Source organism: Diceros bicornis, chromosome 7 (assembly GCF_020826845.1).
Source record: "Diceros bicornis minor isolate mBicDic1 chromosome 7, mDicBic1.mat.cur, whole genome shotgun sequence".
NCBI classification, from domain to species: Eukaryota; Metazoa; Chordata; class Mammalia; order Perissodactyla; family Rhinocerotidae; genus Diceros; species Diceros bicornis.
This window is the reverse complement of record NC_080746.1, coordinates 22,063,394-22,080,421: the sequence shown is the minus strand read 5'-3', so window position 1 is coordinate 22,080,421 and position 17,028 is coordinate 22,063,394. Positions and strand designations below refer to the sequence as shown.

General features: G+C 38.3%; 2 protein-coding genes across 2 annotated transcripts; one reads left to right on the top strand and one right to left on the bottom strand.

Annotated features, from left to right (window-relative positions):
• Positions 1–2,930: 2,930 nt before the first annotated feature.
• Positions 2,931–6,155, bottom strand: C7H11orf71 (chromosome 7 C11orf71 homolog). Its single transcript, XM_058545185.1, has one exon. The coding sequence runs from the start codon at positions 6,136–6,138 to the stop codon at positions 5,743–5,745; it is 396 nt and encodes a 131-aa protein (XP_058401168.1). The 5' UTR covers positions 6,139–6,155; the 3' UTR covers positions 2,931–5,742.
• Positions 6,156–6,386: 231 nt separating this feature from the next.
• On the top strand, positions 6,387–16,142 carry RBM7 (RNA binding motif protein 7). The gene is made up of 5 exons (XM_058545184.1): positions 6,387–6,569; positions 7,482–7,644; positions 8,287–8,374; positions 13,473–13,563; positions 14,661–16,142. The coding sequence occupies exons 1-5, from the start codon at positions 6,474–6,476 to the stop codon at positions 15,021–15,023; spliced, it is 801 nt and encodes a 266-aa protein (XP_058401167.1). The 5' UTR covers positions 6,387–6,473; the 3' UTR covers positions 15,024–16,142.
• The last annotated feature ends 886 nt before the right edge of the window (positions 16,143–17,028 follow it).

Below are 17,028 nucleotides of genomic sequence, written 5' to 3'. Positions count from 1 at the left end.
CCAACTCCTGTCATAGAATAACTGTGAGGATTAAATAAAATAATCCTTGTGAAAGTGGTGTTAGTAGCAACTTGGCATGTGGTAAGCACTCAGTTTTTTTTCTTTACCCATCATCTATTTTGGACATATAGATTGTTTCCATATTTTTTTATTGTAAGTAGGAAAAATTTTAAATGCATTAAATATTTATGTGCAGAAATATTTGTCCACATCTGAAATTAGGTTCTATCTTTAGGTTATGTTCCTAGAGGCAGACTGATTGCAAATTGATGTAAACCTGTAAACAAATGTATTTTGTCTTACCATATGACTCTTATCTGCCCAGGCAACTGGAATAATTTTAGACCAAAGAGACTATCCTTGCCTTTTTGGAATGTTCCATTTTTGGATTTCGATTCCAAGGAGAGATAGCCTCTGTGAAGTTCATTCATTCAACAGGCATTCATTAAATATCTACTTTTGGGGCACTTAATAGGTACAAAGATAGAGATAAATTTAGACATGTTGTCTGCCCTTAGGGAGCTTCAACGTAGTAGGGGAGATAAGATATGAACCATACCTCTATCCCTGGATCTAGGTATGAAGCCTCAAGCCAAATACATGAACAGAGGATGAGGGAGGAGGCTCCAAGGAAAAGAAAAACCAAAGTGCTGTACAGATGAAGGATAAATAATTGCTAGGTAGACAGAATATCAGATATTCACCGCACTTTTCCAGCTCCGTGAGTCAAAACAGTCCATTTTCTTGCTTAACCTGGTTAAAATGGGTGTATCCTTTGCAACGTAAAGAACCTTGGCCAACCTGGATAGATAAACATTTAACTGGCAGAAAACAAGCAGAACAGGCAATTTAGTTGAAGGGACTAGGATTAGGAATAGACACAGAGGCAGAAAAGAGCAGCAACAACCTGCGGTAAATTATGAATAACCAAGAAGCCTGGTAATACAGCTTGGTCAGATTATGGAAAGTTTTAAAAGTCTGTTTATGGAGTGCACAATTTTTTAGAGTTGCGTTGTTTCAGCTACTCTCAGGTCTTTGGGAAGCTGAAGGCAATTATTTTTTCTCCTCTGATTTAGAAGTGCATTTGGAAGCAGGGCCGCCTTCAGATATTCCAGTGAAGTAACAGCCAAATAAACCATTACTTTTTTTTAGCACTACATTATTAGCACCCTTAAGAAATAGTTACATCTACCTGTTTTCATCAGGGGATGTTCCTAATGTCTTTCATTAGTAACAATGCCAGTCTCGATGCTCAGGGGCTAGGGAATCTGCAGCGGGCAGGCTTGCCTCCCTCCTCCTGCCCACTCGCCAAAGACATTGACAGATACCAGCCATGATGTGGAATAAAGACGGGGTTGAACCTTGTCAAACCACGAGTGAGGAAACCAAACAATTTGCTTAATAACATTTTGGAAACTTACCAAATTCTGCTACACTACATAAAAATCAATTTCTGATACCTGAAGTGGGGAATAAATGGATCTTTTTAAGTAGGCAGCATTTCTAACTATTGCTGTAGAACTGAGGCTTCTCAGGAAGGTAAGTAATATGCAAAAATTTTAAATTTATGGTCAAATAAATTTGTGAAACACTGGTTAAAATGAAGTTAAGCAAGTTCTTTTTCTAAAGGAATTATCAGAACTTTTTGTGTGTGTGTGTGTGTGAGGAAGATTAGCCCTGAGCTAATATCCATTGCCAATCCTCTTCTTTTTGCTGAGGAAGATTGGCCCTGGGCTAACATCCAAGCCCATCTTCCTCTACTTTATTTGGGATGCCGCCACAGCATGGCTTCACAAGCGGTGCGTTGGCCCGCACTGGGATCCGAACCTGTGAACCCTGGGCCACTGAAGCAGAGCGCACAAACTTAACCGGTAAGCCACCGGCCCGGGCCCTATCAGAACTTTTAATATGTTATGACACATCATGACTCCCTAAGGTGATAAAACACGCACCACTTGTCAAATTTATTGACCTCTTGTCTTTTTTTCAAAGGAGTTACCTTGTATTTCTAGTGGAGGTTCCTTGGAATATACTATGGGAAACACTGGAATAGTAACTATGTGATCAGAGATATGCTTTAGGCTCATTAGTCTGGAGGCTATGTACTTTTAGGACGAAAAAGAGGCAAACAAAACAGGCTAAATGTCCAGGTAAATCAGTCCAGGTGATGAAAGTGATTATAGAAACATAAATACACTGTGAAGATAAAATGGGCAGGACTTTGCAATTGAATGGATATAAGCAATAAGGACAGAAAATAAGTGGTACAAAGTCATAGGTATTCAAACAAGCATGTGGTTGGCTAGCAAAATGAGAGTGCTTTCCATAGAAACTGGGAAAACAAAAGCGGCACCTGAGTGGGATCTGAACAGATTCACCGAAGGAATGAAAGACACACAATTAATTTTGCTCTCAAGACAGTTGAGCCTCTAACCATCACAAGTGCTCTTCCCTCCCATAGGACCTTCCTCCCTCCTTCCCTTTCTTCCTTCCAAGTTACCCGGCTTCGAGTTAAGCTGATCACCAGATCTGGCTACTGAGGGAAACAGTCTCGTTGGTCTCCTTTTTTTTCTCTACCCCAAATGGGCATTCTTTTAAAGAGTTTTAGTGCTGATGAGCAGAGGAAGTAAATATTCTAATAGGACTCCTCTTCAACACATGCTACGCAGTTATTTAGTATGATATAATAAATAAGGGGCAATAAAAACAAATAGGGAGTTAGGATGGCTTTTTAAAAACTTACACAAGTATTAATTTTTTTGGACTATTTTTTGTATTACTCTTAGAAAATTCATCTATTTTTAGAATGATATCCTATACTTAAGCACTGATATTAAATAAAAATTCATTTTGTACACTAACACACAGATTTTTAATAATGTGAACTGCTCACGGGAAAACTTAGTTGTCCCCGCTTCGGGTAATTTCACTGAAAGAGGTTTATGTTGGTTCCTGCTTCCACAATACAATTTTTGTGACTCTAGGAAAACGTTGTAACTTGGACACTAGTGCAGATGTTAAGAGCAAGGAGAATTTAGACATCCATTGGCTCAGATTTAAAATGATGGAGCATTTATGTGAACACGGTTCTCCTCCTGTCAAACAAAACCAAACACAATAATTTTCATTTTTCACACCCTTTTCTTTTTTTCTGGCACATATACACTATTATTCAATCAAAGCCCCACTCCTGATGACCCCATGCCAGAACAAACAGAAATGAAGTCACTCCTACTGGGTCCTCTCTTCCTCTCACACCCTTTCATGCCACACTTTTGTTCCTTCATTTACAAACCTCAGCCTCCTTTCCCTGAAGCTAAGGAATATGCTTCAAAGGCGAATTTAATGCTGTTATCATCTCTCTGGGTTATAGTGTCTGGGACAGCCCCTCTTTATGCCTTAGAATTGATAGCCCCTCTTCTGCTCTCAAGAGTCCTGGCTTGCACAGTAAATATGGTCATCTATGTATCACACTTCATTTTTCTCATCTCCCAATTCTCTATTTCCAATTTTAACCAAGTTTATTTTTTAAATTACAGAATTACAGGTTAAATGGGAAGGAACTGACATCATCTAATCCTATTTCACACGTGACAGGATTTAGCTTCTGTCTCAACTTTGTGCAGTTAATTCATTACCTTGTGAGGTGGTATTTGCCACTATCAGGCATCTCTAAGTTTTACGAAAATCCTTCTTATGTTCAGCCTTAATTTTTTTTAGACTCTTGCCCAGTCTAAAACTCTAAGGGAAGGAGGGAGGAAGGTCCTACAGGAGGGAAGAGTAATTGAACTTGTGATGGTTAGAGGCTCAACTGTCTTGCGAGCAAGTTCCTTTCTCAACCACGGGTTATTGTAATGCCCAGCCTAAGGCATCATCATATACTACAAATTAACTTCTTTTTAAATATCTAGAATAGTATTAGTTATAGAGTATCCTTGGGAAAATCGAGAAAACAGTCACTCAAATCATTTTTCGTATTGCATGGTTCAAATGAGAAACCATGGGTTGAAAAGCTCCAAGGCTCTATCATTTACTAGCTGTACGACTTGAGACAGTTTACGTCATCTCTTGGTACCTGTTTCTCAGCAATAAAATGAAAGTATAAAATCTCTCTTATGGGCTCTTTTGAGAATTAAATGACATATATAAAGCTCCGTAAAGCAGACACTTATTCATTTTGTTTGCCACTTTATTCCAAGTGCCGAACACAGGTAGCAGCAGGCACAGATTACAGTTCTCAATAAATATCTGAATAAACAATGAATAAAAGCCCCTAGCACATTGCCTTGCACATAGCACTCAATAAAAGGTAGCTATTATTATTCTTTCAAATATTTTTCCTAAGACCTGGTTTCCAGACCTCTCACTATATTAATCACTGTCTTATGGAAGTTCTCTGGTTTACCAACATTCTTCTTAAGACGTAGTTTTAACAATTCAATTCTGCGTGGTGTGTGGCAATTCTGCTTTATCTGAACATAATTACAGACAAGAGTTCACTGGGAAAAAGCTAGTTTACTTGCTTACATGAAGAGGTGGTATTTACCAAACCCACTAACTTTCTCCGAAAACCACTCTGTAAACCTTGGGGAATGTATCGTTAAGAAAACAAAAATATTAGCAAATAAGAAGCGATCAGCCAGGTAAAAGAACCAGGATAGTGAAGTATCATGGAAAGCCATTGCAATCAGGACTTATTCTTATGACTGCTCCTAACGAACAGTCCAGTGTGGTGATTACCTATCGACTTCTTAGCCTCTCCATTTAGAATACACTTCTTGATCTCCTTGATGGCAGGACGGTGTAAAGTTCATCCACAGTGCTTACCACTGAGAAGATCTTCAAATACTGTTGAATGAGTAAAGACAAACAAGAAAGTTCAAGGAAGATGCTCAAGTGAACAGATAAACAGCTTCCTGATAGGAGACTGTAAGACTAAGGTTTCCAATTTTTGTGTATTTTGGGACAACAGATTCAGACTAAGGAAGCTGGGATTTAATGCAAATAAACCGACAAATATAAGTGTAAAAATCCATTTGGAGCCTTTGGCAAAGAAAGAAATATAAACTGGTTTAATAATTTGAAAGAGTACAAAGGTTTAGGTTTTGCTTTTGCTGTTTTTAGTACGGTTGAGATTCAAGTTTGTAGATATTCCTGAATAAAAAGTGAAGGAGGGAGAAGGAAGACGGAAGAGCGTAAGTGTTGAGCACAAGATGATAGGATAAGTGTTGGGCCACAGATGCAAGGACAAGCCACGGTAGTAAAAAGAAGCCTTTCCTTTCACCAACAAAAGTAAAGGTAAAGGGAATCGTCTGAAGTAGAAACGTAGGCAGCTAAGGAAGCTTGAAATACTAATCTTCAAGTAGGAGAATCCGGCAGGGAGGGAAGACTTGTGGAAAGCAGAGAAACTTCGATCCACTGTTGGAATGGAGTGCACAAAGGGTGAATAAAAGGATCGCTGACCTCTGGGAAGGGTGGTCCCCTTAGCTCAGCTTTGTGACTACTTAAGAGAAAATCTCTTCTATCTGCTTCCTGAACTAATCATTCCGGCCGCTTAAAACCATCTGAATTACGCAATAGTAAAAATTTCCCTTGTGCTGGGCGATCGTAACTGGACTCCTACGTATTCTTATATTAAAATGAAATACATTCTTTTAAAAATAAGACAGCAGTTGCACCAAGAAAGCATTTGAGAGAGGCCTTGTTCACAACCTAATTGGGGGGCACAGGGAGGTACTGGCTTTAAGCCGACAGACGGGCTGTGAAAACACCTCCGAATGCAATCAGACGCTGTTGCAGCACACTCCGTAGGAGATCCAGTTTAACCCCGGGGGTCGGGTAAGGTGAGAATCTGGCTTGGCGGCTTCGGTTCCGCCCATCCGGTTCCCTTCCCTTTATAACGCGGGTTGGGCTCCGACCGCCACCAGCCGCCCGACTGCGCTCGAGACGAACGCTTGGCCGCCCCGCCTGCCGAGGAGCAGGTCCCGGAGGAGTCGCCTCCCGCCCGGCAACGAGGAAGCTGTCTCCAGAGATCATCGCCAACGCCAAGGCCGACGGGCTGAGGTCGCCGTGGGAGGAGCGGTAGGCCACGCTGTTCGCTTGGTCGCCGGCGGACAGGGACACGTAGTTCAGGGCCATCTTCAAATACTGCCCGCAGTATCTGTGTCGCCGCCCTCGGCCAAGGCAGGCCCTTCTTGCCTCCACAGATCAGTCCCGCTCGCCTCGGACACGAAAACTACCTACACCGGAAGCCATAACTGGACCTGCGGCGGATCAACAAGCCGCTTTTAACAAGGGTTCTCTTCACGAGCATGCGCAGTCCGCCAGCACACGTCGACGCCGGCCGAGAGCGAGCGTGATTGACGTGTACGTCAGTGACGTCCGGGAGCGCGAGGACGTGGGGTTTCCGAGAGTGCGCAGTGGGTGCGTCGGCGACGACTCGTCGGCCTTTTTAGGGAGGGGGCGACGTTGAGATGGGGGCTGCGGCCGCGGAAGCGGATCGCACTCTGTTTGTGGGCAACCTTGAAACTAAAGTGACAGAAGAGCTCCTTTTCGAGCTTTTCCACCAGGTAAGCGGCTGAGGTCAGCCTTTTCCTGTCGTTTTCCGGCTCGCCCAGGGCCCGGCCCAGCGGCCGTCCTCGCTGTCTTCGCGCCGGCTTGGCTGTCGGGCCGGGCACCCGACAGGTGGGCCGGTTGGGGCTGGAGGTCGCGCTTAGGAAGTGAGGCGCTCGCTGGGTGTCACCTTGTTAGAGGAACCCTAGTGAGTTCATGCCCAAGTGACGGTAAAGGTGGTGGAGGGATCCCCAAACGAAGCATCCCAAGGTAAAGATGCAGGGCTCCTAATTGGTCGAGCAGTGCTTTTTCCTGTTGCTCCTTGTCTCATCTTCCTCTTAGGACACTTTGTCTTTGGTTCATCTGACTGATAAATTACTTTTCAATTTCTGTGCATCTGTTTTCCACTTAAGTTTCTTATAAAATTGCGGCATTAAAATATTTAAAATAGACTCACATACTCCGTAGAAAAGCGGCGTTGTAGTGTTTCTATTAAAATGTGTTGAAAATTAAGAGTATCCTGTACCCTCCAGTTCTGTCTTCCAACAACTGGTAACGTTTTTGATTAGTCGATACAAAAGTGAATTTCTAGTCCAAGAAAAATCACTTGCTCTGGCTTTGGATAAACGTTAATTTCCATGGCGTGGGAAAAGGATGGATGTTGGTCGCCTTGTTAAAAAGTCATAAAGTGCTGTGAAATGTAAACTCAGTGATTGTGTTTCCAGTTCCTTATGAGCTCCCTTACCCCCAAGTAAGTTAATCTAATTTTCAGTCGTATCTCTTGGATCTTTAACCTAAGTGGAAATCCGTGTGTATCCATTTTTTACAGGTCCTGATTACGTTTCTCTTGTTTTTAAACTTTGTTTGTAAAATTTGAGTATTTTCCTGAAATTGCCTTATTTAAATTTTGAACACTTTTTTGTCTGTAGGCTGGGCCAGTAATAAAAGTGAAAATTCCAAAAGATAGGGATGGTAAACCAAAGCAGTTTGCATTTGTGAATTTCAAACATGAAGTATCTGTTCCTTATGCAATGAATCTACTTAATGGAATCAAACTTTTTGGAAGGCCCATCAAAATTCAGTTTAGATCAGGTAACTATTCAATGATGCTGTTTGGGGAGAGGGGTTGTTTACTGCTTTGTTTTTTGTTCTTAATTTTATTATTAAGTTTTAAGAACCTCTTTTTTGGATGAAAATACTTTAAGCTTTGTGAATAGTAAACTTTATATTTCCCTGAAAATGGGTAACATTGACAGCATGGATTTTGAAAGTGGTAATTCTAAAACTGCATTTAAAATTTCAGTTTGGTTTAGTGAAAAGAACATAAACTTTGTTAGCAGGACATGGGTTTGGGTCCATGGTCTGAAAGGAGCAAGGATTATTTTCTGAAAATACTTTTCCTGGCTGCTTAGTAATTTACAAATTTTGATTTTTGATAATGTAAGGATGGAACTTTCTGTGTATCCAGTCTTATAATTTAGTGTGGGGATCAGAATATTATGGCCAGATTGGATAATTATACATTGAGTACCTTATTTGGAACCCTTTGTTTTGGATATATCTGGTATTAAACATTTATAATTTGCACTCTGATGAAACTGTAAAGCAGTCTTACTGAAATTTGAGTTTTCTCTTTTAGCTTGTTCTACCTTTTTGGAGTGATTTGGGGTGGGGGGGAGACAAAATTTCAAAGTAAATTTTCTGTCAAGGATTTCTCAAATTATTTCATTTTAGGAAGTAGCCATGCCTCACAGGATGTCAGTTTATCATATCCCCAGCATCATGTTGGAAATTCAAGCCCTACCTCCACATCTCCTAGCAGGTAATATTTCTCACCTATTGTTAAAATCATTTATCGGGAATTTTCTTAGTGATCTCAACACGCTTAATGATTTGTTTCCTTCTTTATGCTCCTGTGTCTTTATTCTTCTGCTGTGTTAGTTGCTTTGTTGCATTATAGATACAGGCATACCTTGGAGATATTGTGGGTTCGGTTCCACACCGCTGCAATAAAGTGAATATCACGGTAAAGCAAGTCACACAATAGTTTGGTTTCCCAGTGCATGTGAAAGTTATGTTTATGCTATACTGTAGTCTAATAAGTGTGCAATAGCATTATGTCTAGAAAAATATACATATGTAATTTAAAAATACTTTATTGCTAAAAAATGCTAACCATCATCTGAGCCTTCAGCAAGTCATAATCTGTTTGCTTGTGGAGGAGGGTCTTGACGATGTTGGTTGCTGCTGACTGATCAGGGTGGTGGTTGCTGAAAGTTGGGGTGGCTGTGGCAATTTCTTAAAATAAGACAACAGTGAAGTTTGCCACATTGATTGATTGTTCCTTTCATGAACAATTTCTCTGTAGCATGTGATGCTATTTGATAGCGTTTTACCCACAGTAGAACTTCTTTCAAAATTGGAGTCAATCCTCTCAAACTCTGTCGTTGCTTTATCAACTAAGTTTGTGTAATATTCTAAATTCTTTGTTGTCATTTCAACAGTCTTTGCCAGAAGTAGATTTCATCTCAAGAAACCACTTTCTTTGCTCATACGTAAGACACAACTCCTCATCTGTTAAAGTTTTATCATGAGATTGCAGCAATTCAGTCACATCTTCAAGCTCCACTAATAATGCTAGTTCTCTTGTTGCTTCCACCGCATTTGCAGTTACTTCCTTCACTGAAGTCTTGAGCCCCTTAAAGTCATCCATGAGAGTTGGAATCAGCTTCTTCCAAACTCTTGTCAATGTTGATATTTTGACTTCTCCCCGTGAATCACAAATGTTCTTAATGGCATCTAGAATGGTGAATCCTTTCCAGAAGGTTTTCAATTTACTATGCTCAGATCCATCAGAGGAATCATTATCTATGGCAGCTATAGCCTTATGAAATGTATTTCTTAAAGAATAAGACTTGAAAGTCAAAATTACTCTTTGATCCACGGGCTGCAGAGTGGAACTTGTGTTAGCAGGCGTGAAAACGACATTCATCTCATTGTACATCTCCATCATAGCTCTTCGGTGACCAGGTGCATTAGTGAGCAGTAATATTTTGAAAGGAATATTTTTTTTCTGAGCAGTAGGTCTCAACAGTGGGCTTAAAATATTTAGTAAGTCATGCTATAAATAGATGTGTTGTCATCTAGGCTTTGTTTCCATTTATAGAGCACAGGCAGGGTAGATTTAGCATAATTCTTAAGAGCCCTAGGATTTTCAGAATAGTAAGTGAGCATTGACTTCAACTTAAAGTCACCAACTGCATTAGCCCCTAACAAGAGAGTCAGCCTGTCATTTGAAACTTTGAAGCCAGGCATTGACTTCTCCTCTCTAGCTATGAAAGTCCTAGGTGGCATCTTCTTCCAATGTAAGGCTGTTTTGTCTACATTGAAAATCTGTTGTTTAGTGTATCTGTCTTCATTAATTATCTTAGCTAGATCTTTTGGATGACTTGCTGTAGCTTCTACATCAGCATTTACTGCTTCACCTTGCACTTTTATGTTTTGGAGATGGCTTCTTTCCTTAAACCTCATGAACCAATCTCTTCTAGCTTGCAACTTTTCTTCTGCAGCATCCTCACCTGTCTCAGCCTTCGCAGAATTGAAGCGAGTTACGGCCTTGCTCTGGATTAGGCTTTGGCTTAAGGGAGTGCTGTGGCTTGTTTGTCTTCTATCCAGACCACTAACACTTTCTCCATATCAGCAAATAAGACTGTTTCGCTTTCTTATCATTCGTGTGTTCACTGGAGTAGCAATTTTAATTTCCTTCAAGAACTTTTCGTTTGCATTCACAACTTTACTAATTGTTTGGTGTGAGAGGCCTAGCTTTTGGCCTGTCTTGGCTTTTGACATGCCTTCCTCACTAAGCTTAATCACTTCTAGCTTTTGATTTAAAGTGAGAGACATGCAACTCTTTCTTTCACTTAAACATTTAGAGGCCACTGTAGGGTTATTAATTGGCCTAATATCAATATTGTTGTGTTACAGGGAATAGGGGGGCCCAAGGAGAGGGAGAGAGACAGGGGAACAGCCAGTGGAGGCATCAGAGCACACACGACATTTATCGATTAAGTTTGCCATCTTATATGGGCGCAGTTGGTGGCACCCCAAAACAATTACAATAGTGACATCAAAGATCACTGATCTCAGGTAGATCACCATAATAAATGTAATAATAATTAAAATGTTTGAAATATTGTGAGAATTAGCAAAATGTGACACAGAGACATGAAGTGAGCAAATGCTGTTGGAAAAATGGCACCTATAGACTTGGTTGACACAGAGTTGCCAGAAACCTTCAATTTGTAAAGAAACACAATATCTGCAAAGCGCAATAAAATGAGGTATGCCGGTGTATAAATGTATCTATTCTAAGGCAACTATAGACAGACACATTATAATAGTCCCCTTAGAATGGATACATAATATATTTATGTTCATTTGTAAAGACATATATCCACACCCACATTACGTGTGTATAACTGAAACAAAATTTCTCAAAACATTTCTTACCCTTACTACTTGCAGTACACTCTACTTTCTATTTTATCTTTTAAAAATTCAAATTAGTTTCATGAGCACTAATTGTTTGTTACTTGCAGTTTAAACATCCCTATTAGTAAACAGACTACTGGACTAAGTATTCCTAGAATTGGATTCTGGGTCTACCTCTACCAATTATGTAATCTTGAGCTAGTCTCATTTCTCTGTAGAGCTAGTCTGCATTTCCATTAGTAAGGAAAAGAACTGAATGATCTCTTAAATCCCTTCCAGCTACTGAGGGCTAGAAAAGGTGCTATATTTATTATTTATTTAAATAATTTTATTTGCTTTGGGGAAGCTGATATTTTACCAGGGATGGTTTTTTCCTGGTATATCCATAGAGCTATTTATCAGTCATAATGGGCTTTATTCAAGAAAGAGTTAACAAATACTTGTCATGTATTGGGTTCTTAACCAAGTCTTTTGCACTTATGATCTCATTTATTCCTCACAGCAGTCTTATGAGGTAGGGATTGTGATTATCTCTACCTTGTATGTGAAGAAAATGAGGATTCGAAGTTAACTGCTCATGTTTCAACTGCTCATAAGCAATGTGCTGGGATTCAAACCCAGGCAGTGTGATCGAGCCCAGCCACTATCATATGCTGCCTAGTGGAACTTAAAGTCAAGATGAAGACACATATTATATATATTTTGTGACTGCCTGTTTAATTACTATATTAAGTTCTCTACAGAAGGAGTACAAAGTGCTTGGAGAAAGTTTTAACAAGGAAAGACAATATAAATGAATGAGGACCTGAAAGAGGCCCATGTACCTAGATCATAATGAATGAAAAATGCAGAGTAGTAGATGATATTGGTGAAGTAGACAGAGGCAGGATGATACAGGTCTTTTTTATAGGCCATAATTAGGATTTTGGGATTTTACCCTAAGAACCATGGGAAGACATTGAAATGTTTTCGGTAGGATAGTAATAGGAACAGGTTTGTGTTTTAAAGAGGTGTTTGGTTGTAATGACAGAATGGATTGGAGGGGACAAGGGTGAAAATAGACCAATTAGAAAGTTATTGGTAGCAAGGTATCGATATTAGTAGCAAGATAGCAGGAAGTATTGGGGTGAGGTAGATGGTTTGGATTAGGGTGGTGCCAAGAGCTGGGGAGAAGTAGATGGTTATGAAAAGATATTGGAAAGTGAAATTGTAAGAAAGCAGTAGTGTAAAAAAAGGTATCCTCTTAACACCCTATGTGCCAGCTAAAAGTAATTGTGTTTAACTACTTCTCAGTGCAGCTGCAATTAGAAGCATCTCCAACCACTTGTAGAACCTTCAAAGTTGTGTTAGGTGGAGAAAAAGAGTTTTTACCCCCTTAGAATTTCTTGGGAAAAAAATATACAAGTAAATACTTTAATTTTAATCAAAGGCTAGAGTGCACATCATTTTTATACCATTTTTATAAGTAAAATGATACTTTTTTACCCCCTTAGCATACAGATATATTACCTGATATAAGAAAACCTAAAATAAAAGGATCTAAACTATAAGGCAAGTCAATTAGTTATTTGATTCTAAAGGCATATTTTAAAATAAAACTAATTTATAACATTTTCTAAGTGAGTTTTTCTGTAGAGCAAGTTACCTCTTTAGGAAATGAGGAATAAGGAATAAGTCCTTAAAATTAATATTCTTTTTAAGTTACAGAACTCTTAATTCATTACTTCCCAAAACCTGTTCCTCTTTTGTATCTCAGTAAATGCCTACCTATTTGCTCAAGCCCAAAATCTAGATTTTATCCTTTTATTTCTTCTGTTTCCCTTGTCTTTTATATCTAATTGATCAAATCCTTTTCATTTTAATTCTCAATTTAGGCCTTTGCACTAGCCCATGGATTAACAAAATTTTTTCTATAAAGGACCAGATAGTTAATATTTCAGACTTTGCAGGCCGTGCAGTTTCTTTCTCTGCCATTGTAGCACTACATAGATAATACAAAAACAAAAGAGCCTGGCTATGTTCCATTAAAACTTTGTTTACAAAACAAAGTTTTGGATGTAGCCCACAGGCTACAGTTAGCTCACCCTTGCACTAGTCCTACCCTCTGCTGGAGTGTTTTGCCTCTAAGTAATCTTGTCATTCAGCTCTCACTTCAATTGTCTCCTTTTTAGAAAGGCCATCCCTGACCAGCCAAGCTAAAATAGAACTCCCTTTCTCTCATCTCAAGACTTGTTCTTTACTGGTTCATTATATCACTTATAACCATGTGAAATTGTCCTATTGTCTGAATCCTTACCCCAGCTCCATGAGGTCAGATATCTTGTTTGTCTTGTTCATTCCCACCTTTGAGAACTGTCTTGCTCATGATTGGCATGCAGTAAATATTTGTTGAATAAAGGATTATGTGTTGGTTTTCTTGTTTTTCACAGGTACGAAAGGACTGTGGATACCATGACTCCATCAGCACAGCTAATTCAGAGATCTTTCTCTTCTCCAGAAAATTTTCAGAGACAAGCAGTGGTAGGCTGATTTTTCAACTTGAGTTGCTAAAAAATAATCATCTTAGTTAAAATGTTCAGATAATTCTTAAATTAACTTCTTAAATTTTAGTTAGACTAGATTGATCACTCATTTTAGTTTCACTGGCCTGAAATATCTATTTAAGAGATTGAAGATAAACAGAAGAACTACAGTTCACATTTGTATTTTTCTTTACCATTGTTGATGTGTTTCAAATACTGGAAATTCATTCTCTGATGTTTTTGCAACCTAGGCTGAGTGACTTATATACTCTCTTTAAGACTTACTATTAATACTTTAATATACTGGAGTCTTCTAGACCAGCTCGCTCTCGAACTTTCCATCTTTCTGTAATAATATCACCATGAGACTAGGCTTAAAATCTTGGGTATCTCTTACTGTTTTGTCTTTGTCTCCAATCAGTTGCCAAGTCCTTGGTTTTATTCTTTTTCTTACATTCATTTCTTTTTATTGTCTTTGCCCAAATTACAATCTTGGCTTGTGGTCCCTAGGCTTTTGTATTTCACAGGTCTGCAAAATAAAAATATGAGTGAAATAAAGTAAAATTGAGACCAATATAAAGGGATATCAACTTTTATATACATAGTACTTATTTTTCTCATTTTGCTGTAGGCCATTAAAAGAATCACCATTGGCTAGTATCTATCCTCAATTTCCTTTCCTTGGAATACTTGGCCCTTAAAATATTTTCCTTAAAATATTCCGTCCATACTTATAATACTCAGATCAATATTCCATCTTCCTGAAGCCTTTCCTAATTACACTGAGCTCATGACTCTTTGTATATTCATCACAGTGATTCACGTTGTAGTCATTTTCTATAACTTCTTCCCTTCTAAGTTGTATTCTTGAGGGCAAGGAGTAGTAGTTAGGTACAAATATCTTGTAGGTATACATTAGAATGAATGAAGCTATTGTATTGTATTTTTAGTTATGTTTAGCTTAAGATCCACCTAGGCAAGAGTGATTTTGCTTTTCCATCATTATCTGTTTGGTTAACCATGACCAAATATCTATTGGCTTTGATATCTAGAAATATTTGTGGTTAACATTTCCTTCTTTTTCTCTTTCCTCAGATGAACAGTGTTATGAGACAGATGTCATATGGTGGGAAATTTGGTTCTCCGCATCTGGATCAAGCAGGATTTTCCCCATCAGTTCAGTCACATAATCATACTTTTAACCAGTCTTCAAGCTCCCAGTGGCGCCAGGATACACCATCATCACAGCGTAAAGTCAGACAGAATTCTCATCCCTACGCGGCAGATAGACATTATAGCTGTGAACAGCGTTACTCTGATCACGGCTCCGACCATCATTACAGAGGAAGCAGAGATGATTTCTTCTATGAAGATAGGAATCACGATGGCTGGAGCCATGACTATGATAGCAGAAGAGACAGTAGTAGAGATGGAAAATGGCGCTCATCTCGACACTAATAAGTGTTGAAAGGATGTTTTTATAGGGTCATTCTAGGCCCTTTTGGCTAAGTTGGTGTGGGAATGTTTTGTTAAAAAACTGTAGCAGCTTTACAAGTTGCCACATTTCTTTATAAAAAATGTTTAAATGTATAGCTACAGTCTAATACGGAAATGAGAATTGTGGTTCCAGTTTTATTACATTAATAACCTTTCACCTCAGGGTTTTGTGAAGAGGAAAGGGTTTTATGCAAAAGAAAATGCCACAATTCATAATCATTTTAGACAATTGAGGAAGGGATATATTATATGGATTGGTTGTATTATAAAGCAAATATTTTAATTATCTTTGATCTTTTTGTATTGCAAGAAGTTTCTTGTTTGTGAATCAGATTTTAGTGTATACAATAGAAAACATTCAAGTTGATAGTCTGAAATGACCATCAGTATTTTGTTAATAAATGAGAAAATGTAATTTCAGTGATTCATTTTACTAACATTTTATTTGAGAAAGCTTGTTGGTAAAGTTTGGGGATAAATCATATTGTTTAACCTCTTAGAGAATTTAAGTGTAAGTTCTGTGACTTGCTTTTTTTGAATTTTACCCAAATTGAACATGTACATATAAATTTACACGTGCTATTTCATTCTAAAATTTTAGAATTTGCTCATTAAATCAAATTTGATATATGACTGAAGTCACTCAGGAAGTTAAATATCTGTAAATGTATTTTTTTACATTAAAAATACAGTGTTAGTGTGAATCCCCTTTTTCAGGAAGAACAAAAATGTAAATACATACTCAGATAAAATGGTTAAATGTTTTACTGAAAGTATACTCGTATGGAGAAAAAGGTTCACAAAGCCTTTAAGTGCTGCCTCTGTCACTCAAACTTGACGCATTTTGTTATGGAGATTGTACAGGTTACTTTTTTGTTTGAACATTGGAAAGAATTTAGTCTTAAACATTTTCTGATTTTGAAATTTTAAAATCTTGTGTAACGAAACTTTTATCAAGACAGTGTTTCCCTTTCATTGTAGAACTTGTTTATAAAAATTCATTCCTTGAAAAATTTGGATCCTTTTTAATATCAACCACATTTGTACTATGTTGTTTTTTAATATATTGAAAAGATGAAAGGATGTGTCTTATTTTCTTGACATCACTACCTTTAGAGACATAGTACACACAAAGTTAGCAACATACTTTAATCAGTGATTGGTGTTTTTTTTTCAGAGGACTAATTTTTTTATTTTATTTTTTTTGTGAGAAAGATCAGCCCTGAGCTAACATCCATGCCAATCCGCCTCTTTTTGCTGGGGAAGACTTTCCCTGAGCTAACATCCATGCCTATCTTCCTCCACTTTACGTGGGGCGCCGCCACAACATGCCCTGACAAGTGGTGCATCGGTGCACGCTCAGGATCCCAACCTGGGCCGCCAGCAGTGGAGCGCACGCACTTAAGCGCTTCGCCAGGGGGTCGGCCCTGATTGCCTGGTGTTAAGAATGTCAGTTCTTAGCACATTCTGAAATAGACCTTTTGTACCTGTCGAACTTAATATTTTAGAATCAGAGTTTCAGTGACACATGGATTGTAGTTCTGAACACTAAACTAATTTAGTTACTCTTTGGTCTTTAGGAGTTTATGTACATTCAGGTTTTCTCTGTTTCTACATTCTTGTAGTTTTTCTGTGTCTAAATAAACGGAACTATCTAATTACTCAGAGTTAAGATCAAAAGTTTCTGTTTGCTTAAGCAGTTTAATAGAGGGATTTGTTTCTAATGAACCTGTTATTTTTATGTACCTTACCTATGTGAAAATTTATTCAGTATCATTTGTAGATATTAACAAAGATTAATACTGCTTTATTGCAATTTGTCTATGGGTCAGATCCTTTCATATTGATTCACAGGTAATACTAGTTCAGAATAAATTTTTTAATGGCTTTTGGGGCACCCGTTTGTGAGGTTCCAGTGAATCTTTTTCACTTCAATCTCACCCAGTTGAAAGTAATCAAACTAAAT